The sequence below is a fragment of the Monomorium pharaonis genome, chromosome 4, assembly GCF_013373865.1.
Source record: "Monomorium pharaonis isolate MP-MQ-018 chromosome 4, ASM1337386v2, whole genome shotgun sequence".
Taxonomy (NCBI): domain Eukaryota; kingdom Metazoa; phylum Arthropoda; class Insecta; order Hymenoptera; family Formicidae; genus Monomorium; species Monomorium pharaonis.
In genome coordinates, this window is record NC_050470.1 from 5,107,708 (window position 1) to 5,134,738 (window position 27,031).

The window sequence follows — 27,031 nt, forward strand, 5'->3', positions numbered from 1 at the left end:
AATAAATATTAGTTTACGTATTGAGATATTATTCTTTCAAAAAAATGTTTATTAGATCCAAAATTTTATCTGCGATTTGAGTATTACAATATCTCTCTCTCTCTCTCTCTCTCTCTCTCTCTCTCTCTCTCTCTCTCTCTCTCTCTCTCTCTCTCTCTAATTTGCATATAAATTTTCCTCTCTTAATATAAATTGTAGTTTCACTTACACTGAACTACAATTTCCCGTCAGGCTTTCAACAATTCACATTTAACGAATATTACCGAGAGCTGCCTACTGAGTGGGCGGAGTGGGCAACCTTACTGCAGGGTGTACAAATGAAACGATTTAGGGGGGTGAACCGTGTACATGAGCAACAATTTCCCTGCGTGCACGCGTCGAAACGAAATTCGTGTCGTATACTTACGCACGGAAATTATGAGTAGCGTACGCGTGCGCTTAACTCTCACACATGAATAATAAAACAGACGTTAATGCGCGCCCCTTCGACACCCCTGTTTCTCTTCGTCTTAACCGAGCCGGCGTGTCCGAAAAAACACGGTAATCAGACACCACCCGTGGTTACATCATTAATTCATTCGTTCATTTATGCTCTATCGCCTATATCGATTGCCAAGTGTCGTGTCCCGGAGTTTCTTCCAACATATGTATACAATATATTTAAAATCTTTTATTTTTTTATTAAGAAAACCAAATGCAAGTAAAAATATCAAAAAAGAACCTTTTTATATGATTATCAAATAATAATTTGCAAATAAGACATTTTTTAAAATATTATTCAGAAATTAAATTTTTATAAATAAAAATTTATTTTGCTCTTAATGTTTTATGCTTCTATAGATATGTAATATTATCATAAATATGGTGACACAGATTTAAAGATGTCTAAAGAGCATTTATTCAAAATATCTGTTTATCGCATGTATTTCTATTAATTTACATATTATAATACATATTTTAAATCTATTTCCATTTTCATTCACACACATTTGCTATATAATGAAAGTCATTAAGAATAAAAATCAAATGAATTATTTAGTTTGACAGCAGACTTACTACTTAAGAGACGAGCGGTTTTATTAACGGCACCCTTACTTATTTAATATTAATATCTGGTTATCATATTACGGTAGCTACGTGCTAAAACCGTGAAGTTCAATTCGATTAAATGGCAAATGGAGAAGCTAAATGGCAAACGAGAGGATATTTGTCTGTGGATCAAAGCGCGGTATCGAGTGGGCGTATCGCTCGGGGGGGTCAGGCAGTCGATCTCTCGGTTTTGCCGCTTAACGAGGATCGCCTCCTCTTTAAATGAGACTCGATGACCGAGCGGAAATCGAAAGCGCGTCGCGATGACACCGTAAGAAAGTTACGAGTCCGAGCGTTCTCCAGTCTCGTTTGCATTTAATCCGCCAATGGATCGTAATCACTAATAGATTGTAAAATGCAACTGAACATGATTTCATGAATTGGGTAAAGGTAAGTCATCATCAAAATCTGTTTCATATATTATATATAATGTGTTGCATTATATCAACAATTGTTATATATATTTGTGTACATATACATCTTATCTAGCTTATATATAAATAATAATATGTAATATATAAAGCATATTAAAAAGAAGTTATTTGAACTATTCAAAATATAGATGTGAATCATCCTTCTTATGACTACCTTGTCTTACGAATTTTCGGACTTGAGATTTAAATATTAACTAGAATTATATCAGAATGATATCCCGCGTTCATCTGAAGGCGAGTCATGAACTGCTGTTATTAAAAATTTTGATAAAACCAATCGGAAAATGCACACACACACACACACACACACACACACACACACACACACACACACACACACACACACACACACACACACACACACACACACACACACACACACACACACATACACATACTCACACTTATTTTAACATATTTTCAAAAATAAATGTGTTTTCTGAAATATTTTTAATACAAATTTATCGCTTGCATAATGTTTTTTTACATATACTTCTTAGGTTTCTTATATTTATTTTAGTGTTGAAGATACTAGCAGATTTCAATACTTAATTCAGCAAACATTAATGCATTTTGTATCTTTCCGTTAACTGGCATTAGCTCAGATTGAAACTGTGTGATGCCAAGGATACGTCATCACCGGTGCACGCCGGCAATGTGTAAAAAGTCGACAGGGTGACTTCCCCAGGCACTTCGCCCCCGCGCTCTCGAACATACAACCGCTGATCGAACGGATGGACCGGACGTGGGACTCCCGTCGTTCAGCGGACCTCCCCGCCTCGCGGGATCCTCTCTTTCGCGTCCTTCTCTCCGTCTGACGTTAGAGGAAACTTCCTGCGGCTCCGGGTCGATCTTTCGGGTGCGGCGATGCAATAAAAAACAGTCCAGTCAGCGGGGCGTGGATCGCCGATGGCACGGACGGCCACGTCGCGCTCGTCGAGTCGGCGATCGCCTCTCGGCCCTATCGCGCAACGCCCGTTTCTTTATTTATTCCTCTTCGCGTTCTCAGTTTATCGTTACGATTCGATTGGAATTTGTATCAGCAAATTTGTCAGTTGCCTCTTTTGCATATTGTACGCGATTTATAACATTGTTCGTTTTATTTCATAAAAGAATCTTTTTATTTATATAAGAAAAAATCTGATCTGTGCGTGATGCTTTACTTATTACGTATATTATCATCTCGATTAATCAATTTATGTTTGTAATTGATTTAAATTTATGCAGATTGATTTGTATGCAGAAATGAGTAGTGATCATACACGTGCTAAAAAGCCACCTGTTAAATATTATTGACGTCTATCCTATTGCTTCCGCTACTCTTTGTCTATTACTTTTATTTACATTGCATATTACATATCGCATAATTTGGAAACTTGCACGTTTTAATAATTAATCCAATCAAATTAATTTAGTTTACCGTTAACGTTTTTTATTTATTTATAACCGACACGTACAAATACGCTTATAATTGAATTAACTCTATTTAAACATATATATTTTCTGTTGTCGGCAATAAATAATTTATTAATTAATCTACACCTGTCCATTTTTCTGTTTATACTACTCTGTTGTATAACGTCTCAGTATTTTTATAAAAGAATACTATTATCTTCTAAAATTAAATCACGCACAAAATTCTCTTATATATTATTGAAATGTTATTAAATCTTTTTTTTATATTTTATTATCAAATTGTTTTATATTTTCCGTCATACAAATCTTATCCGCTGATTTAATTCTATAGTTCTGTTTCTTTTTGTTCAATGATTCCGTTATATATGAAAAGCAAAAAAGTTACGATAATATCTGATTATGCTAAGAATGAGATCTCTTAATGTCCTAATAACTGTATCAACGTAGCTATTGTAGAATAAGCATTGTCAACAGAAGCTATTCAGCATTGCGTAAGAAAAGAGAAGACAGAGAATAGAAAGCCACCTAAGCCGCGTCGACGAAATACCGCAGTAGCTGTCATCACGTCGTCGTCGTCGTCGTCATCGTCGTCGTCGTCGTCGGAACGATCCGGCGCAAGATGTGTGGGAGAGATGGTGCCTGAACAGGCTGGATGAAGGAAGTTGGTTAGCCGCTGGTAGCCAGGATATCAGTATCAACGCGGTGTAATCAGCGAACCACGCCCATTGGCGCTATGCTCGCTCCGTTCCGCCCACTACGGCAATTACACCCTCGAGTCACCCACTGGAGGGGAACATTAAACTCTCCCCCATACCCCCTCACCGGAGTGCCTCATTCGTCCCCCTCAGTTCTACGTCACCCCTCGACTATCTTCCTCACCTTCGTTCTCCTTTTTGCCAGCTCCACTCTAAAAAGTTTTCTTTTCTCTTCTTCTAGTTCTTCCTTTTGTTGTCCATCTTTTTGATTTTTATTTTTAATTGTCAAAATATAAAAAAAATCATATAAAATAATTATTTCAATTTTTTATTCTTTTCGTTGTTTAATGGTGAATTGTCTGACGTGTGTACAAAATAATAAAATAAGTTACATCTTGTAAACAAATAATTTGCTGATCTACTTAATATAAAATGTTACATTGTAATTACATTGTACGTATAAATATTACTATGTATTTATTTCATGTTTAAATGCTTTAGGTTCTTGTTTCTCTAATAATTGATTTAGAACGGATGTCGATAAGACAAATGAGAGAGAGACTTCGATTTCCAATAATTATATCTTATTTAATTACTTAAAATTAATTTTTACAATTGATCTCTGTATAATTTATATTATATTCTTAGCTAAATCAAAAATATAATGCAACTGTCATCCAAAATATTGTACATGTGATATGATAAAGCAAACCAAAGTTGCATTGTTAAGCAAAACAATATATAAAATAATTCCGTAAATAAAATTATTCAACAAGAATATGGATGTAAATTATTTAACGTTAGTATTATGTTGTGGAAAATAGTTTTTCTTCAAAGAAAGAGAAATTTTGAATTAATTAATGAAATTAATATTTATTATAATTATATAATAATAACAAATAAAAATTTTAATTGTTCAACATTTAATTCTGCAGTAATTCTTTTACAATTATTATAATTTTTTAGTTTAGATTTTTTATGTAAATTTTCTTATGTATGCAAATTTAGCTTGGTGATAATTTTGCATTTATGAAGTTTGAAACATAGCAATTAAATGCATTGAATACGGAAATAATCGATTAAGATCAAATGAAAAAGGAAGTGATAAATATAGGCGAAAAAGGAAATACAAATTAATTTAATTTTGAAGAACAGGTTGATTCATACAAACAAATTTGGGTCGATTTATATTCTGCATTAATAGTGAAGTTTAATATTGATAGTTTTAACGATTATTAAATATTAAATATATACCGGAAGATAACTAATCGAGAATGAACAAAAATAAAAGATAAAAAACAAATCATAGAGAAAAAATAAATATGTTTAATAATGCATTTTATTATCAATATATAACTAAAATTATTATATTTTAAAAAATCATGTTAAATTTTTATAAAAACTTATATGTATTATATATGACAATATTATCATAGAATATTACATAGCTATTATTATGTAGTGTTAAGTAATCCGTTTGAAAGTATCTCTCAGTTTAAGATATAAATTAAAAATGGAATTCATCATTCATATGTTAGAATTTAGCGATTTCAACGCCAGATGAAGTATTCTTCTTATTCGATATCTTTCAATCTTAAGATGAACATTGATCAGGTAAACGTTGAGTTTGATTTATTTTTGATTGAAAGAGATCAATTTTAATTTCAATTAAATTGCACAAAGCTCAATCAACTTTTGACAAAATTACATAGAATTGTAAATGAATAATAAATCACTTTAATCATAATTGGAGTTAATTCACACTGTGACAAAAAATCAGGAATTTATTAATTTATCAAAACCAGTTTAGTGCCACTAAATTTATTGCAATAGCGCGTTTAAAGAATATGACAAAAAAACAGTATCAAGTGTGGATAGAACGACGTTCGACAGAACGTCCGGAACAGCATAAGAGGGCATTCGCTACGGTCTCTCGTGCCGCGATTTGTCCGCTCAATTTCACGGCTCTTTCGGGAAAAATGGGAAAATCTCTCCTCCCGGCCGCGGCAACGAGTGTGGGAAATAGACCGCGTTATTCTCCCGCGGTTGACTCTGCGACACGCCCACGGCGAACGCGCGGATTAAAACGTTCCTTTCAGTCTTACGCTCGCTGGTAACGAACGGTTTAACGCCGGCGAATAATCATAGGGGATTGTAGTTTAATTCAATTACAGTATATTTGAGTTGATGGGAAAAGTACACAAACAAAATGTCCGTGTACGTTCTACACATAGTATAAAATTAAACGTGTAGCGAAAATAATAATTTCAAATTTTTCTGTTTATAGAATTATTGAAAAGGCAACAGATAACTGGATTTATATTTTTATATTTTTATAAATAATATCATTATACCATTAGCAATTCATTTAAAATCGTTAATATATTTTTATTTCTAAATAAATTTTGATGCTTTTAAAGTGACAAATTTATTTCATAATTATTTAGGTTTACATATTTTATTTTTAGATTTGTGTGTATGTGTGTATTTTTGTGTAATTGAGTATAATTAAATTTTCGATATCTATAATTATTTAATATATAAATATATTCAGAGGATAAACAGAAGATATATATATATATATAACTGTTGAAACTGTTAAAAATATAAACTGAACAAATTAGAAACTACATTATCAATTTCTAAACATTTTGTTATTCTATATACATAATATATATACATAATCATTAATGATTTATCTTTCTTTCTTATTTTAGTACCTTTAAATGTTGCAATTATTGAATCTATCAATTTATTATAGTAAAAAGATAATACAAATTCTTTTTTTAAAAAAGCTAAATATGAAAAACAAATATATATGAAAAGAAAAGAAAAAAATTATTGGCATTTTGCAGAAATTTCTCCTTTATTGTAATGTAATTATTTTTTCACTGAATGACTTCCTGAATATCTCGAGGATTTGTCAAGAATTCTAAAGTTCTAAACATTAAAGAAAAATGTAAATATTTGAACTTTAAATGCATAAGATTAAAAAGCGATGAAGGCTAAAAGCTACATTTGTTCCCCCTATCCTCTGATCCCATAGATCTGCAGAGTGTTCTCGATCGACTAATTCGTCCTGTTCGACGGCGACGCAGTCGAGGCCGCTGTCACCGCCGCAATCTCGGGGATCGCCTTCCGGAGCGCGTCCGCGGCACGATTATTAGTTTTCCGCCTCTCCCGGAAGCCGTCGACTCGTTCTCATCGACCGCAAAGGACGTGGTAACGTCGCCGTCCACAGCCCGCCGTACGTTACCACGCTATATAGGGGAGAGTTGCTCTTTCCGCGTCCTCCGGGTAGGCGTGGCTGCGTCGGGAGAGATGATTTATCCCTCGCGCGAGGCGCAGTAACTGCCGAGATCGCCGGCTAAACGACCGCGCCGGTCCTTTTCGTGTATTAACCGTAATGCACTCTGCCTTGCCATTGTATACACTGTATACGATCCCGATCCTCCCTCCTCTCCCCCTTTTGCTCCTTTGAGCCCCCTTCAGCCCCCCCTTTTAACCATTACGATGATCTTTCGTTTCCTTGCTCCTCTCGTCATCTCTTGCATCTTTCTAACATCATTGTTGAATATTTCCATTATTTACGAAAGATATTTCTGATTTTCGGAAAAAAAATGCAGATGTTACTTTATTGAGATTACCTTTGCTGCAGGTTGTTTTATTTTTGTTCTTCAGTTTTTAAATTGATTTAAACGCTAATACAAATATTGTTATTTCATATTGCTGTTTGACACGTGACTTTTTTAATTATTATATAATATGTCGCATCATAAAAGATCGCAAGAATGATTATATTAAAAAGAAAGGAAACTGTGCAATAATTATTAATGCGGTTTAATAAGGTAACACGATATGTTTTAAAAGTATAAAATACAATTAAATTTAATAACTCTCATTATATATACGTATATTCTCATTACTTACCTAAACAGAAGAGATCACCTGATCAATTATCACGCGCGCCGGGAAAAAAGCTCGGCGCTCGTATATTTCCACCGTGCTTTCCGCTTCAAAAGTCACGGCTGTTCCGAGTCAAAGGAGGCTAAATCGAATTAGCCGGCTGACACATTGACGTGTTTTGCATCGTGTATCGTCCTACAGTTGCAGCGGCCTGGCCAAACCCGGCATATGGGGTCACGCCTACGAGGTGAACGAAGGGGAGGAGGGGGACCTCGATTTCGGCTGTGGATCCCTTTTAGAGGCTCGGGGCCCGCACGCGCCGCAGCCTGCGAAAATGCGCAATCCGCCGATTTGGGCTGACGAGGTGATCCCGTGGGAGCACCCGATGACGATGAGTCGCTCCGGGGCGCGGCCCCCTCGAGGACCGCGACGAAATTGTCAAAACAAGGCAAAAGCGAGAGCCCTCGATTAGCGATCTCTATGGATCGTCAGTAGTCGAAAGTCGACAAACTAGTTTGTGGAACATAAAAAATCATTTTAAATCTGTTACGTCGATAATTCTGCACTTTGAAAACTTTGGGATCTTAGTTTGAAAGCTTCTGTTTTAAAGCTGTCACGCCAATCACGTTGCAACTATTGATCTCTAAAGATTCTCGTATGCTAAGTAAGATGCATCTCCACCGAATCGGTTACAGCCTAGCTGTCCAACTTTTAAAGCTCAGTTATGACTTTTGTGATTTTATTGCAACAATACAATTTGTATAAATTTTCTTACTGTGTAAACATTTCTGGACATCAAGGAACCATGTAAGTGCCGCTTTCCTAACGATCCTCCGTGATCATAGTCACTGTTGTGCCGAGTGTTGAACTATAGGATATAGGAGGCAAACGATATATGTTTCGGATTATAGTCGCACGTTTTATTGCCGACACGATATTACAACGTATGCAAGTCTATAGTCCGACATTTTGTGCGCTTCCGCCTCATTGTAACGTTTCGCCGGTATAATGCAGCTGCAATAATCGCACGGCTGATCGATATCGCGATATCGCTGCCACGTAATAGTTGCCCGTCGAACTGAAACCCACTGCTTAACGTAAACTATCTACAGCAAGTATAAGCTGCGGTGTTTATGCGAAGTTACTATCTACGTGTACGTGTATATTTACAAACTTCCAAGAGTTGCTATTTACAATACGCGCTTTCAAGTTGGAACCCTCTTTTTGCAAAAGAATCAAACATTCGAGTTATGAGTTTATCGAAGTGACTATTCGCGTATTAAAAATATCTCGACCGACGCAGTAGAAAACGAATTGAGCAGCAAAAATCTTAGAACTGATTGCTAAAAATATAAACAAAATTTAAGACTAAAAGAATTTACATAAACTTCATGTTACTGCTATTCACAACGATATGATTTCAATAAAAAAAGCTGTTAAATTCAGTATTCTTTTGTCTCACTGAGCGACACACGGAACAATAGATGAAAGTTATACAAGACAAAGGAAGAAAGTTTGTGTTTATCCATTTATAATGTCTCACATTTGTCACATGGTTGCATTTAAACTTTTGATCGATATTATATCCAATTTTATAACAAGAGCTCAACTTTTTATCAAGCGCACGACTTATTTTACACCGATTATCGATTTACCTCTATCTGTCCTTTTGCGTTAGACCGTTGAACATCCGTGTTTATCATTCACGACATTCACTACCTCCCGGAGGACCCGAGACCGGCACGATGCGCCGGCACCGCGAAGGCCCTTAAACCACCCCCGACCCCGATCTCCACCCCCATACCGGCGCCAAGAGGCGGCTGTACCTGGCCGGTCAGATTCACCGATGTATTCACTAGTCCCAAGGTATCGCCCAACACCGATGGCGACGCTCCCGAGGACCCAACCTCGCCCGAGGGCGGCGTCGGTCTCGCGCGCGGCGCCCTCGCGCACTTCTCCAGGTGATGATGATGCGATCTGACCGCCAAACGGCTCACATGCACCGGTATTGGCACTACGATTCTGGTACCGGAAGTATGCTGTCCCGTAGCACCATTGTGGCGACCAGAAGCGCCGGATGGCGCCATGGCAGCCGCCGCCGAACCGACGCCTCCGCCGCTCAGCCCGGCCTTCACCCGTTTCCATTTGGCACGTCGGTTCTGGAACCAGATCTTCACCTGCGCCAGAGTTACATCATCGATTTTAAAATTAATTCTCTTGATAGAGAAAAAGAAGTTGTACGTGATAATGTTGTAACAAATAAAAAAAACTAAAATTTAATAAAATTCAAGGCATCTGTTACCTAATTATAATACTGAAAATAGAAATATTGACAATTTCTATTATTTAAGTATAATATATGTATACAAATATCTTCTAGATTTGTAGTACCTTTTATTATATATATCTATGAAAAAATAGAGAAAGTAAATTAACTATTTAGATGTTACCAACCATTATCAACAAAAAATTAAGAGAAATATCAGAAAATATATAAAAATATATATTACAAATTTAAGTGATATAAAAAATAAAAACTAGTTATTTTTATTTCTTTTGGTAATTCTAACAGATATTCATATTGCATATTTTATTATTGTCATAAAAAATGAACAAATTCTCCTTCAGGATTGCAGAGGTTGCTTTCAAGATAAAATTAAATCTTATCTGAAATTCTAACGATTTCAGTTCTAATTTATTAATTCCTTGATTAAGCTCCGACTGTACAGCTCATCGATTATCATTTTAGTTTGGCACTGACCTGCACCTCCGACAGTTTCAACGCGTGCGCTATGTGAGAGCGTTCTGTTAGGCTCAGGTACTTCTTGGCATGGAACTCGCGCTCCAGCTCGAGCAGCTGTTCCGAGGTGAACGCGGTACGTCGCCGGCGAGCTTTATTACCACCGGCACCCGATACTGACGAGTTCTGGCCGTTTTCTAAAGCTCTGCTAGGACTTGGGGTGGCATTGCCGACGCCGCCGGCAACGCCGTCGGAAACGTCGTGACCCTCGCCTGCAGCTCCGCCACCCTCTTCATCGCTTTCGGCTGATGCACGGCCGTTCTCAGACCCTGGAACATGTAAATGATTACAAGACACCTGTCAAATACAACTTTATTTATATAATATATACCAACGTGTGATATAATTAATTCAATAAAATATATAATAAAATGGAAAATCTACACTACACCGTTAGAAAGTTGAAATCTAAATATCTGTTACTATTTTCGACGTGAGTTGTCTAAAACGATCAGGTTTTGCTTATCTTGTGTTGATTGCTGGTAATATTTAATGGTATTACGATCTGATAAGCGAAACTAATTTTAGACAAATTAATCCATTTTGAAAATAATTACAAGTAGAAATAAACATGTAGATTCTTGATAAACTAAACAGTAAATAATTTTTATATTTTATAGCAAAATAAGATTTTGTGAATTTACATTTAACGTTTATATTTTCAGTGTATTATTCTTTCTTTCTTATCGGTCATTACAAGCGGTCATTACATAATAGATGAAAAATGTAATTTCCATCTCAATTATAAATATACTACTATTTCGATTAAATCACTGTTTGTATAAAAGTAAATACTAATTGTATTTAATACTCGAAATGTATAGTCATTAAATAAAACTGTACAATTCCGAGGATTGAAATCTACGACTAACTTTCGCAACATTAAGTCATCAACGGAGTTTATCGCTATCGAGAGAGCATCGCCGCGGTATGTATAGCCCGGCGGCTATTTAATATGCGGAGCAGATTGGTCGTTCCTTCATAAAAGTTGCGTTCTTCGATCGTCGCCAGCGTTTTTCCCGTTCGTAATTTCCCGTACAGCATTTTTTCCCCCCTTCATTCGCGAGACAGTCGAGCGCGGCATGCAATATGCACGGGGATACGAAACAAAGTTACCACGGAGTTTGATGACTCCGTCGCATCATTATTTATTGAAAATTATTCCTACAGAGAGCGGTTATAAGTTCTCGAATGGTTTGTGTTTGACTGATTCGACGGACGACTGAGAAACGGATGGAAACGAAAATTTGCGTCAACAAATGTCCACGAGAGAAACGTTTATTAAAAACTATCTTCGTCATCGAGGAGGATTTTTATATTAAAAAAAACTGAATGGCAATTTTAAATGTGTCGAATTGAAAATACCTCGAGTATTTTCAAAAGAGTTTGAAATAAAGAAGACTAATCTGTTCTCTCTTTCTTTCTAATAGCTCTGAAATCAATGAACGAGGTATTTATTTCTTTACATAAATACAGCAGTAACAGTTATTAATGATAATGTGATAAAATAATGATTGCAAAATAATAAATCTACTGTTTCAAAAAAAGTATTATAAGATTTAACTGAGATAAATTAACATGAATTAAAACTTACAAACGTGCAATACACATTTCTCTTAGAAATATGGTGTATAAATAGCGCGCTGGATTTTCTCGAGTCAGCAACCGCACGTGATCAGCACAACTTTTCCCACCGCAACGTGGCCGGGTCGCATGATCAAGAGCCGGTCGTTATTTGCGGGCGCATTATTTCCTGCTAAAGTTCGTTGTCAACGGCCAACTCGGCTATGGTCAGCCTGATTTATTCATCGGCCGCGATTCGCGTCTTTCTTATCCCGAAGTTTGCGGAGCCGACCAATCGCGCGGCGCGCGCGCTTATGATAGCGCGTAACTTTCTTCCACATCGGTTTGATGCACTCTCCGACCGTTGATTTATTCAGAAGGTTTCGATTAGGCGAGCGGAACGCTTCCGCGAGCGTACACGGGCGTTGTCCCCTGCCTGCCGTCTTTACACTTCGCGGCGGAATCGAGCGTGCGGATCGATCGGCGAGAACAATGTCGTTACATCCTTGTTTAGAGAGTCTCAGCGCGTCGCAGTTTTTGAGCTATACTTTTCCAACGAATAGAGTTATTTGGAGCGAGGCTATAAACCGAAACTTAAATACGATGGTTTCGTTCGCTTGAAACTGGTAATCTGACTCTTACAGTGAGTAGGTGAAGGTGACAGAGCATTGGTGAATGAATCGTATGACATAAAAAGTAAAGAAAGGCTTAGTCTTTTAACCGAGAAAGGAATCATTAATGTAGAGAGATGAAAAATACATTAAATATTTCAAGGAAATTTATTAAAATTGTAATTCAGACAATTCTAATTAATTAAGTATAAAACTTAAATTGCATCAAGTTGCACCAAATTTATTTTTTCTAATTTAAATGGCTAATCACGCGTGGAAAATATTATATGTATAAAGAAAATTAACTCTTAATTGAGTGTGATAAAGCCATTTATGCAGTATTGAATAATTTGGCCAAATATTTATAACAAGTGCAAAAATATCTATTAAGTCATATAATAATTAGAAGAATAGTTCATAAAATCGTTTAATATTTGAATGATAGAGTAATTTGCTCATTAATCGATTAGATTGTAAATTTACCCGCCAATTACACAAACAAGAGATTAATTGGGTCGCGGCATCTTATCGATTTCACCCTAAGAAAAGCTGCTGGTATCTGTGTCTTAAGTAATATTAAAATATTATCGATTCTCCGTGCATAATAATAATAATCGGTGAAAATAGTTGGCATGCTCCAGAGTTCATGTTTTATTTAACTGCTGGCAAATGGCAATTATTGAAACCTGTCAATGACGAAGCAGCCGGAAATCAAATCATTTAACGATCTTTATCACCGATTCACCAGTCGTTCATGTCTGATTAATTTTTGCAATCTATTCAATTTTAGTGTTCTATTTTATCAATTGCTTGTTGTCAGCTGATTTCCGACTTTTTTAGAGAGAAAGAGAGAGAGAGAGAGAGAGAGAGAGAGAGAGAGAGAGAGAGAGAGAGAGAGAGAGAAAGAAAGAGAGGGGAAAGAGGAGAAAGGAAAATAAGAGTAAAAGATTTAAATCTTTTAATTATTGTATATTGAATATTTTTGAATAATTAAAACTGTAAGACATGTGTGATTCCCGTCCTTGCCCTATTATGTATATTTTTAAAACAATTTAGTATTAAAACAATTTTTAAAACAATTTAAAACAATTTAATTAAGTTCTTAAAACTCTTCAATACCTTTAAAAAATTAATATTTTTTTTTACTTTTCAGAATTCTCAGATTTTAAAATTTTTATATTCTCCAATTCTTTAAAAGTTAATAATCTCTCAGTTTCATGGTTTCAATAATTCTATAAATTTTATTTTTTTTCATTCAAAGTTTAATTTAGATACGTTCATTCTTAATCTCTTTCATTTCACGATTTTTAGTTTCTTTTAATATATAAATAAAAAAATTTTAGTGTAAGCCCATGATAATAAAAACATAGTAATAAAATTAAATAAATTATCTTGCGGCCATAGCATCTTGTATAATGATGCGGGGTTTCCATCGATCGGCGGAATCGTGCCAATCTCAGTATTGTTGTTACCAAGAGCATTGTTCCTTTTTTTCGCGACAAGTACGGTGCGGTCCTTCATGGAGCAAAATGCGATCCTCCCATATCGTGTCGGACGCGCCGCAGAATCTCCGTACTCGGGCAATGAATAACGAAAATTCACCGACCGGGGAAACTGCAGGAAAAGCAAAAAAAAAGTTTAGGGGGTCGAGTGCTATCGTTCGATTGCAACTAACGGGTAGCAAAGTAGTGGGGAAACAATTTATGCATTTTCGTAAGGTATCAATCCAATGACTGGCATTAATTCGGTTATAATTATAGCAATTGTACCCTCTATACGTTTTAGGGTGAAACTCTGAAAAAACAGAAATTGAGCTTGTATGTACAATTATGTTCGAATTATGTGCCACTATAGTAAGAATAAAAAATCACTCTTGTAGAAAAGCCAGCCTGTAAGCTTGCTGCATTTTCCTTTAATAAAAATTTAATTGTAATGTATTGTAAATTATAATATAAACTAGAAAAAATTAAGAGAAAAGATTGTGAAAAATACAAGTGTGTTATACGCGATATTATTAATATATAGTTATAATTTATAATACATTTTATCGTCATACAGTCTTAATTAATACGTCTCTTTTCTTCGCTATTTTCGTAACTTGGTGATAAGGATAAGGTTCAAATAGCCACGTGCGCTTCTAACCGTGCGGAAAATACGTCCGGCTTATTAAGCGTTAAGAAGACAGGCGAGATTCGCGACCTCGTTCCGGAATAATTTGCTCGATCGCAACCCGATATAGCGCCCGGCGCGATCGATCGGCGAACTTCGCCGGAAGCAATTATCGAGATCGGGCCAAAGGAAACGCTTATTCGCCGCTCGCGTATCACTTCGTGAGTGTATTTTTGGATGTGAGACATGAAATTTCAATCGGGCTTATTAACGGGTCGCGCTCTGTCAGTTTGTGCTGCACGATGACGTTACCGGGCATCGCGATCGATATAGCAAAGCGCCGGTTCAACCGCTTCTCCTCTTTCTCTCTTTCCGCATGTATCGCATGCTGCAAAATGAAATACTGTCTGTCTGTATTCTCACCATACGTAACAATAAAAGAGTAAGAAGAATAAATCGTAAAAACAAGACATATGAAGTTTTCTTGACTCAAGATCTTCAGTAATAGAATAATTCTTTGTATAATCTTACGTCAACAATTTTTTGAGATTTCAAGTATACGTATATATAAAAATATTATACAGTCTTTATATACGTATATATTATATAGTTTTTATAATTAAATGAAGATAGAAAGTGATAGCCAAGGAAAAATATAAAACATCTGCTCAACATAATTATTAACAATTTTTTTAACAAAGATCAATTCCCAACAAATAATCAGTAAATTTATTGGCAATTGTAATTTCTTATTATTTACATTTAATCACATTATTGCAAATAATTCCAATTGCAACTGTTAGAAATTACGCCTTGCTGTTTAAAACATTATTAATTCCTCTGAGTACCTGAATACCTATATACCGTTTATCGACAATTTTCCTTCATAAGTACTCTCAATGTAATTATGCCACAGTTAATTGCTATATCGTCTGCTGGCAGTTATAGTCTAGATTATACCGGTTGTATCGTTAATTCTGCAGCGCTAGCGTTATAAATATCGTACGATGCTCAATGTCGCGGTGGTGCTGGAGAATTGGCGGTTTCCATTCACAGCGACGTGACAGTCACTTTGTTACACGTTTCTGGTTTGAGAAGGCCCATCCTTCCATCCATATAATCGTCTTCATCTCGGTCATCGTCCTGATGGCTATGAATGACAAATGACATGGTCCAAAAGATCCTTTCGTCCCGTACGTCAAATCGAAATATGATCCTTCCGCTCGCTCGTTTGACGCGTGATACGCTAATCGGCTTCCCGCCATAGAATCGACGAGTGCGATTAAAATTCAAGTGGCATTCGATGATTATCTTTATCGCCATTTGAACATCATCGAATTAGATTTGACGATGCGGAAATGAACGATTATAATAACGACCTCACGCATCTTTAATACAAATATGAAATAATTTCTGTCTAAAAGAAATGAAAAAAAATTACATTAAAATGTTTTTACATTTTATACATTTATTTGAAAATAAAAATAAACCACAAATGTTTTGCATTAATTTTATTTCTATTTAATTAAATTAAACTGTAGATTTTTTAAAAATAAGATACTAAAGCAAATTCAATTTGTTATGACAGTTTCTGTTGCGAAACAAAGTCAAAAATTATAAGAATATTAAAATCGTGAAGGTAATAATGTGTATTCTTTTAGGAACATAGAAATAGCGAACAACTTCATTGGATTTCTATTTCTATAAAAAAAAATATCTCATTTTCGTAATTGTATTAAATATGAAAATAATTATACTTGTCGTAAATGTTACTTAGCTCCATATCGTGCGACACAATTTTATTATTTATTTCTATCGATAAATTTGTTATTTCCGATAAAACAAGATTTCAAGATGAAACAAAATTTTATAAACGATCATTTGATTACTCGAAGCGACGGCGAATCATTTCGCGTCGCCGTGAATGGAACTCTAAATTTTGCATAGGCACTCAAAAGCTTCGGAGTCTTCCATATATTCGATTCATGTAGCGAGCTTTCGTGTTCTCATGATGAAAACGCCGTTAACACACTTTCCGACGTGTCACATCTGGGCCATTGATTAATAATTCGCTGTTGAATATCGCGAGACTCGTTCTCATTTCAAAGTACTTATCGTTACTAATCCAATCTTCAATATATCTATGCGATGCTTGTGGATTTGATATTTTCGTTCTCCTCACTAATGAAACTTAAAATGGCACATTTATATGGTACTGAGAATTGTATAAGTATATATCTTAAAAATTTTACCTATTTTACAAATCTATTATTTATATAAATTGTATGAAACATGACTACGTCCTCCTGATAGAGAAAATTTTATGTTTTTGAATTATACAGAGTTTCATATATATAATTATTTAACTTTATTAAGATGAACACACACAGAACCTCTTATACAAATTATATATTACTTTTCGACGTGTTATATTTGTAAGAGAGCGCAAGAAACTCAATATCTTTCTCATCTTAAGTTCCAAAAATTGTATAATTGGAAAATTTATTGAAGGTTCCAGACATTGCAAAAGAAAGAGCTATTTTTAAGTTCCCGTCATTGGATAATAGCTCCGGCGTTCGATAAGATCTAAGCTGAGGCGTTGTGTATTTATGACGCATCGTCTCGATCGACGATCGCATTAAAATAACTGCTCGTTCGTGCTTGTATAAAAATTCATTAATGATCAAGAATAAAACCGATTTTTTTAAAGAACGGTTTATAGTTAAGCATCTTAAACAATATACTAACTCTGTTTAGTTTCTTACATGTTTAGATTCTTAACGAGATTAATCTGCGAATCATTTAACAGTTTAACAGTTAATATGCGACAACTATTTTAAGTTGAGTAACGTTATTTTATTGTGTGCCTCGCGATTAAATTCACAAATTCATATATAATTTATTCCAAATTGCTATACATATATAAAAAGATAAATAGTGAAGAGTTGCATATTAAGAAATTTGACTGTAATTAAATGCGTACATAGTGACTCATTAAAATTTTTGAACGTTACAGCACTTGACTTTTCAAAGTATTTAATCTTACATAATTCAGTGCTTTATTAAAAAAAATATTTTTATTTTTTATTTGATGAAAACTATTTTTATTCGATTAACAGTATGATTTTAAAAAAGCTAAAAGTTTTAGATACAGAATCTACCTATCCGTGCCTTATCAATTTCAAAAGTCTCAAGATTTCGAGAAAATAATAGAAGTCGATGTATATTTTTAGACCATTCATTCTTACGTTGCTATTCAAGTTTAGAATCTCAATCGTTGAAAATTGAGTTAAACCGCAAATTGAGACAAAATTGATATTTCAGAGGATCTTCAGAATCTTTTAGCCTTCTTTCTTTTCCCCGATTTTTATTGACAGGACCAGGATCAGTAATCCACACATTGCGCGAGGACGCAATACCCGCACGTAGGTGGATCGCGACGAATTCGTAGAACGTCGCGATCGCACCTCGCCGTGACGATCAACGCACCGGTTCGGCGCGGTGCGTCATAAATGACCGATGACAGGTTCCTCGAAGCCATTTCGTCTCGCATACGAAATTGCCGCCGGTCGGCGGTACATCAATAAAAAGTGTGTCCGGCCACGAATAAATGCGCGCATCTGTACACCATCGGAATTGTCCCCACGGAAATACGTGATCGGCGATCGGCGGTCACGTATCCTTTAGCTTTCGGCGATTGAACGGCGATGTGTTTGGAGCCTTCCATGAAATACCATAAAAGTTTTTTAAAACATTGGATTTTTTCTTTCTCCCTCCCCCCCTCTCTCTCTCTCTCTTACAAAAATTATTACCTTATTAAGAATAGAGAGTATATACTTTATTTCTATTTTATTGTTATTATTCTCACACATTCTTATGTCGATCTATCGAAAAATATGTTAAATATTGCAGAATTTTTTCTTTCATCACCTTAACTATTATCATCTTAACTGTGCTAATTTTATTGAATGCCTAAGTAATTTGCTAAAAGTAAAAGGTTTCTTTTTTTAGAAAAATACAACTATAAAAAGTTGTTAAATATACAAAGATAAAGCTATTTCTTTAGAAGACACATTAGAAATTCGGCCAGGATACTGCTGAGAGATATCGCCCACTCATCCGTATTTATACACATACAGGATGAGATCGGGCCACGGGAGCGCGCTAATTTATGTATGCTACCGTATATCTCGATCCTTTGCGGTCGATCGTGGCGACTGCGATCGTGACCGAAGACACGCCAGCGGAATTTGTAAACGCTTCGGACAATCAGATCTACCGATTTCTCCCGTTTCGCGATTGGATCCATAAGTTCCCTTCTTTAAAGACCGCCGATTTAGTGGCAACATCTATTTTGGTACAAATCAATGTTTAATTAGTGTGTAATTTTATTATGGCCTAATAATTTTTTCTCAAATAGTTAAAATTGTGCTATATTATAATGAAGATATATATTGCCACGAGCACAGGATAAACTTATCTATTATACACTAGCAATCAAGTAAAGGTCGAAGAGATTGCAAACCAGACTGTTAGAATTAAAGAATTAATTCATTGATCGACTTTCATTCGCATCAAATTACGGTTCTATCGACAGATTTAAAATTATAGAAGAGAGTTGTTGAATGCGTATCAGTCATCATTAAACTGCACTTCTCCAATATTTTACAATATGTTTTACTTAATATTAACAACATTTAATGACAAAAACATTTCCCAAAAACATTTCCCATTTTTCTAACACTTAAAAATGCAATGTATCGGGATGTTAATGTTTGATTAATTTATATAAGCTAATAATACTGTAATTATAAAATTTTATATTAAATCTATATATTTCAGATTGCTAATCGTACTATTGGCAGCATGCTGCAAAAGAGTTTGTAATAAATTAATTTGTTATTAATTAAAGATTAAATGTTATTGTAATAGATACCTAAAACATTAAGCTTCAATTTCCAACGTTTATTTTCATGTAAATTCACAACAAATTAAAAATATAATAAAAATAATTTAAGTAATATGCATTCGGCAACTGTCCCCAATGATATACACAGAATTATGTCATATTATTTGAAATAAAATATTCACATATGCCTCAAAAATAAATTGTTTTACAGCACCTTTTACATTTAATAGATGTTTGATATGAGTATATTATTTTCATGTGTATACGCACAAGGCGCATTTTTATTTAGTTTTGAAAGGTATAATGACATATGTAATGTTGATAATAACTCTAATAATATTTTGTTTAATTATAAAAAATGTATCAATTATTTAAAGAAAGATTATATGTTTGACATTTCATATACATATTGTAATTTATGTATCAAACTTATTTTTTGGTTTATCAAACTTATTTTTTCTGGAAGAAAATAGAGAACCGTATACAATTTAATTAATATATTGTGATATATCCGTAAATTTGCCTTATATATTTTTCCTGTACGCTATTATTTTTAAAGTAATGAATATGATTTAGACATTTTTTCCCGCAATTTTGTTACTTTTTTGCGATAATACAGTTTTTTAAATAAGAAATTAAAAATGTAGAAATGTAGAAATGTAAACAAATATTAAACTTACCATGCCGGGATTTAGAAAGATCGTGTGCCGGCGAAGCTGGCGACCCGACGCTGCCGTCCTCGTCCTCACTGTCAGTGAAGCTACTCGGCGCACGCTGGTTGGTGACACGACGGCAACCATCCAGTGGGTAGTACCCCTGCGGATGGCTGGACGGCGGTACGGAGGGCTGCGACAGTCGACTCTGATGCAGTTCCGGGTGAGCCGGGTAGCCGGCGGACGGATGCTGCGGCGGCAGCATCGGGACGCCGGATGCGCCGTTGCCACCATACATTCGCATTGGCAGCCAAGCGCTGTATAATCCGAGCGGCACGCCGAAACCTGCACAGACGGTCCATAACAGACGGATTTAGATCAACTATTGACGGATTTAGGTAAATAGGTAGATAATTGATAAACTTAAGGGTTATATCGCGAAGATATATAAAGGCGACTGACCTAGATTTCAGCAAGTAGCTTAATAAATACGTTTATTCAATCCTAAAATATCCGTCTTGATACTGACTTAACCTACATAATTATTTTAATTTTGAATTATTAATACATAATATAATAAGTATTTATGACTAATTTAATTCGATTATAGTGAATAATGTTAAAAATATATTTTTGAATTTGAAATATCTATAAATTTTTTAGATAAATATTCTTCATAATCATGTTTCTTTAAAAATAAAAGTGGAAAGAAATATTTCATAAAAACTGTGTAAAAATATTAAATTATGTAATAAAATAGTAGCTATTAAAATACGTACTGTTAACTTTACAAATTAGTTTTATTAGTGCAAATTTCGTCCATTACTGGTAATAACCCGTTACATGAATGGAATTACAAAATAAATTAAATTTTACGTTTTATTTCCATTTAATTTTTCTAATATTAATTTAGTTTCAACATCAATATTAGTATAATATCTCTTGATTGTTAAACATTTTTGCGCCATTCTTTTAGAAGTTATATTTTTAATATTAATCTTATTTTTATTCATTGCCACTAGACTACAACTTTCATCTTGATGCTGAAATTTTAATTTTACACGCGTACAAGTTGATTCTCCTGTAAATTCTATTATCTCTTGATTCAATTCTTTCTTGTGTCGACGAAACCTAGGAATGTGTCAACGTTATGTGCAACGATGTTGCGATTATAAATTAACGTGTAACGACAAAACTTGGGGCTGAACTGCATACTACATTATACTACGTAAACTAAATGTAAGACACATAAGAAAAAAAAACGGTAGGTTCCGAAGGTTTCAATTATGTACATATCCGTGATCGCAAATTATAGTTCGCGAAACGTCGCCAGCACCTGGCATCTTTTCACGTTTTGGAGCAGCTTAGACTTTACGGCGCCTTTGACTCATTGTTGTAGGATAATATTTCGTAACGATCGTGTAGCAATATTATTTATCTTATAGTATCTACAATTATTTTAATTTGTAAATAAAAAAACGCATAAGAATGCACGTGGTTTTTAATTAATCTTATCATCGATCAAGGCTGTTATATATTATAGCAAACAAATATGATTTTTAACATATTTGTTCCTTTGTTTAGTTTGTATATATAGGCCTCTCTAAATGTAATTATTTGTATTTTTATGAGGTGCAATTAGTGTCACAATGTCGATTAACAATCCTCAGTCGGATTAAGGCGCGCGATATTTCTTCCGACGGAAGATGATATTCATGAACTTAACTTAGCGCAAAAAGAGCACATGCACAGACGTGTGTATATTATATATATATATATATATATATATATATATACACATATATTAGTACATATAAGTATATAATAATCTTAACAATATTTAATTTCTAATAATTATATATTAAAAAAAAAAGTTTTTCTTTCATTGATCGAAAGTTCTTAAAATATCTTATTACTCTAGATATTAATTTCATATAAATTTACATCAAAAACTTGTTAGTTTATCTACGATTACCGACTCCAAGATATATATATATATAAAGGATTATAAATATGGTATATAAAGAATTGATGAAAATGTGACTGTTTAAAAATTAATTTCATAGATGAATAAGAACTTCAGTCTATCACAAAAATATTTATTTCAATGAAAGATCATTTTCTTACTTTATATAAATTATTTTTAATAATATTAACAATAACATGTTTGCTATAATTGATATATAATCTTTATTATGATTGTATGGAAGATTAGAAAAAATACTGCATGAAGATCAAATATTAGAAATGCAGTAGGCGTATAGATGTATTACGGTTTATACCGCTGCAATTATTGATTTGCTCATTTTTATATTTGTAACTATCATATTTTATGCCATAGTCGCGGCGTTAAGTTTTTACTTACATTTGTATCGATCTCTTCGTCTGAAGAGTTTTCTTATAAGATTATTTAATTTTAATCAATATAAATTTTCTTTCGGTTTTTTAATATAAAGGATAATTACAATGCTTCATACACACACATACATTTAACGGAAACAAAAAAGATTTTATTTATATTATCTTGGTAAAAGCTTCCAATTGTAGTAATACTGCTTTTACACCTTCAGTTCGATATATTTATAATGAGAAGTTGTTTCATTTTTGGAAAATCTCTGGATCAATTGAGCGTACATTACTTCCCAAATTCAAAGATGCTGTGAGCGAAAAAAATTTTAATAAAAGAAGATACTAAACTGACAATTTACTGTTTTTTTTTTTTTTTTGTTAGTGTCGCTGACCCAATTGAACAAGAAAAAATGTACTTACCTGAGGGTAATGTGCTCGCCGCTGCAGTCGCCAGGTAGTGCCTCTGATAGAGCTGGTATTCCCGGTCCCGGTGCTCTTCCTCTTCACTGCCGTTCGTCCGGTCGTCCCGCACGACGCCGCCGGTATCGTGATCCTCGCGCGTGCTACCGATCAGACTTTCGATCGTGAAGGGCCGCGGTGTCGGGCGTCGTGCGAGTTTCGGTTCCACGACTGACGACTCCAGCTCGTCGCTCGCCGAGCCGACATCGAGCTCGGTCTCCTCTACGCTCACGTCCATGACTTCTTGGATTCGATGGACTGAGGTCGAAAATCGAGCGGGACCGATCTCAATCCAATACTACGTGCAGAGCATAGTCTTCCTTCTCCGCACGCACAATGGTTGCCGCTTCTCGCGCGGTTCAAAGCGTCGCGAGATTCAAAATAACGTTCCGCTTTTGTTTTCTGCCAAATTTTGTGTATTGCGAGAGTATTTCAATAAATTGCAAATATAATTGCGGCTGTACATAAGAGTAACGAATGTCAGAGTGGCTCACAATTCAACGCTGTCAGCGTTGAAACTAGTATTAGCTTAAGGTTGTCAATCAGTATTAAGGCGCCTTATGTTTATTAACATTTATTTCTTTCCATAATAATTTGTTTTATTTCCCTTTGTGTGTGTTGTGTTTTGCATTACAACAACTATGGCACGTTTTCTGATAAGCTTTAACACCTTAAATAATTGTTATTATCTGTTTATCGATTGTTCTATTCTTTCTATTCGATTTCTTTTTTTCTTTTACACAATGTGTTGAAATATAATGTGTAAAAATTGTTGTTACTCTATTATCACACTATTAAATCTTAGTCTTTTAATTCGGTATGGCAGTCAATGTGTTTAAGATAATTCTTTTACATTTTATTGATATTTCCCGTGTAGTTGGGATCACTAAAGTTTTCGATGTGTACTTACATTTGGCATCTAGATCAATAATGTTCTTTGGCACTGGTAATTTGTTTTAAAAAAATGAAAGCTTATTAGCTTATGTTGTCATTACACTTCGTCATCATTAATCCTTTTTTAAGTTTGATTTGCAAAAAGTGATTATTATAATTATAACGTTTTATTGTAATTATATAGGAATCTAGAAATATAAGATCTGTGTGGTATAGAAAATCATATTTGTTCATTAAAACGTATTTGGCCTTTCCGTGTATTATAGCTGTATTATAAATGATTATGACTGATAATCATACATAATTAAATTTATTTGAGGAGATAATGTAACGTGAAACTCCTTCAGACATTTGTTAAATTCTCATGTTGAACGTTTGATCGTCAATTGTGATGTAAAGATTAACGCAGAACACTGTTAATCGTGCAGAGAACTCGACAGGTCCCAGTCATCAGCAGTTTTGCATAGTTTTGCGTATGTGTATGTGTGTATGTGCACGAAGAACATAAATTATTGCAGACACACTCGATGAAAATTTCTGAAACTGTTTATGTCTATCTTCATAAATGATTCTTCTTTTTCATCAACTTGACAACTTTAACTATGAACATTTCTACACTGTGTTGATGATGACGATAGCAACTGCCGGACTATACACCGCACATTATAAAGATATCGGAAGGCGACCGTATGACGCACGGGTCGACGGGCGACTGCCGAGGGTATAGAGCAAGGTATTTTAATTCGTGACTCCTCGGCATGCGCCGTGTTCCGACGTGGTGGATGGCGTGGCATCGTCGTACAGACTTTTGTCCGATCCTGATTGGTCGCATTCGGACCAACAGCGTCGTCCGGCCGCGCCTATCGTCCGCAGATCCACCATCTTGGTGCTAGGCTTTAATCCGGAGTACTCGCATTCGGATGCTTGGAGATTGGAAACGGTGGACAGTTTCAGAATGATCGTGGTATAAGGTCCGTTTTTTAATATCATCTTGTTTAGACAATAGTAATAGTGTAATTAGCTAAACGGGGCCTCTAAAAGACAGATGACGAAGCTGTCGGCAGCAGTTTTCAAAAAATAAAGCTATAGAGAGTCACTCTCAAGAGCAACTTGGCAAGATTAAAAATTTTGACAGTCCGTTTTCTAAAAATAAAAGTACAATTATTTACTGTATATTTATGTATGTGAAAATTTACAATAAAAATGATTGCATATTGTTCAAGTTGTAAAGCTATAATTTTATAGTTTACATAATAATAGTTTAATTTTCTACGTGTTAATAGAATTGTCTTTCTCTCAGAGATTATCAGATTATGAGTTTCCTGCCATTAATTCTTACGAAACATTAAATTTTTATTATAATATTAATGATAGTCATTATGTGTAACACTTTGTAGCATTATATTATTTTATATTGTGTAAAAAGAAAATAAAATTTAAGAGATCTCGCACATTGAAATTACGATGGAAAATTGATGGGCAATTTTTAAAGTCTCAAAATGTTTCGACAGGTAATTGACCAATTAAGCTGTTTTTGAAACGTGAGGCGATCGTTAACGAGCTTTGCTTTTTTCCGCAGTCTATTTTGTATCTCCAACGTGTTCCCCATTAAGTTATCCTTCACTCTACCCCCGCAGGGTGCTTCCTAACGAGCACATCTCAAGACCGTTGTCTTACTTGATTCATCCGTGAGGATATTGACACGTACTTATTATTAGCATGTCGCTTGTCATTTGTCTCGTCATTTAATTGCTATGGTTTTTTATCTGTTATAATTATTGCAATCCGCGCTTTGATATCATAGAAGAAAAACACCTCAATCTTGTTCTATCGTCTTATTTTTTGGAATTAATTATCGCAGCAAAAACAAGCTTTTTTTATTAATAAAAAAAAATATTATTTGATAAAGAATTTAAATAATACATTTTAAAATGTTGACATTGTTACATAAAATAATTGAATTTTGTTAATAATATAATATTAATATTAAATAGTTTGTTAGACCCAAATGTATTTTTATTAATTATTATTTAGATACTACAATAAAAACTGCTGTTATTTTTTTATTAATTAAGAAAATTAAAAAATTTAGTTACTCTAAATTATTACATTGCAATGTCATTAGAAATTTTATTTCATGTTACTTCATGCATGTTTTGTGCACGTTGAATTTTAGGATGAATTACGCCCACGCATCGTTTACATCGTAGATGGCTCCGAGCCGGCTAATCGATGCATCACTATAGTAACGATACTATTTCGATACTCGTTAACATGCCGTCACTTTAATTGGGTCCTAAAGTTACCCAATATACATCGCTCCTTACGAACACTATTCCAATGCTATAATCTATATTTACATCTTTAGTTATGTTGACTTTGTATCCATTGATTGCATGCATAATCCATCTTATTTGTCACTATTACACTAATTAGCGCAGTGTCACATAGCATCTTGATCGGGTCTTAATATATTACAATTTAATGCAAAATACCTTGTCAATTCAATTATGAATTATATTTACTTTAATATTTATGCATCATATATAGACATTATATGATTTAATGCGCTGCATTATCGATATTATTAATACTGTCATATTACAATGTCTCTAATTAATAGAGATTATAATTCTGTAATGATTTTAATTAACAAATAATACTTCGTGATTATTAATCTTCTTTTATAAATTTGGACAAAACGGATGTAGTTTTACGAGGTGTCGTCGGAGAAGTTTACGGCAAAGTTTGCACTCAGAATTTGCACGACAGAAAGGCGGAAATAAGTATCGACGGAGCTGAAGAATCGAGCACAAAGTGGCACTTAACGCCTTGTAAAATTAGAGAAGAAGCACAAAGGCGCAGGAAGGAAGGTGGAGATATTGCTCTCCGGCGATGAAAAGTGTTTAAACGCGGTTCGCGCTCCGGTAGTCGACTTCCTCTGTCAAGTTGGGGGCAAAGTTTCACGTTTGAAAATAGCAAATTTGACAACCTCTTTCTGAGAATTGATCACAACGTAAAATAGATAAATGCCATAGCTGAGATTTCTAAGAACTTCACGAACAACGCGTTTGATTTAATTAACGATATTCCATTATATTCTTACATTAATGCAATCGGACCGAAGCAAGTTGGTTCTAGACG

General features: G+C 34.5%; 1 protein-coding gene across 1 annotated transcript; it reads right to left on the minus strand.

The window, feature by feature from the left end:
* Window positions 1–8,262: 8,262 nt before the first annotated feature.
* On the minus strand, window positions 8,263–25,788 carry LOC105836886 (homeobox protein GBX-2). Its single transcript, XM_012681229.3, has 4 exons — window positions 22,955–25,788; window positions 20,213–20,530; window positions 10,302–10,609; window positions 8,263–9,717 (listed from the first exon to the last, which is right to left on the minus strand). Exons 1-4 carry the CDS (start codon window positions 23,229–23,231, stop codon window positions 9,256–9,258), a joined length of 1,365 nt encoding a protein of 454 aa, XP_012536683.1. The 5' UTR covers window positions 23,232–25,788; the 3' UTR covers window positions 8,263–9,255.
* Window positions 25,789–27,031: the final 1,243 nt, after the last annotated feature.

What these genes read in the sequence shown, in the direction of transcription:
- LOC105836886 (XM_012681229.3), bottom strand. Translation starts at nt 23,231, where the DNA reads ATGGACGTGAGCGTAGAGGAGACCGAGCTCGATGTCGGCTCGGCGAGC. An exon ending in GGCGAGCACATTACCCTCAG is followed by an intron (nt 20,531 to 22,954) that starts GTAAGTACATTT and finishes CCGTCTGTGCAG; the next exon opens with GTTTCGGCGTGCCGCTCGGA. An exon ending in TCTTTCTAAATCCCGGCATG is followed by an intron (nt 10,610 to 20,212) that starts GTAAGTTTAATA and finishes TACATGTTCCAG; the next exon opens with GGTCTGAGAACGGCCGTGCA.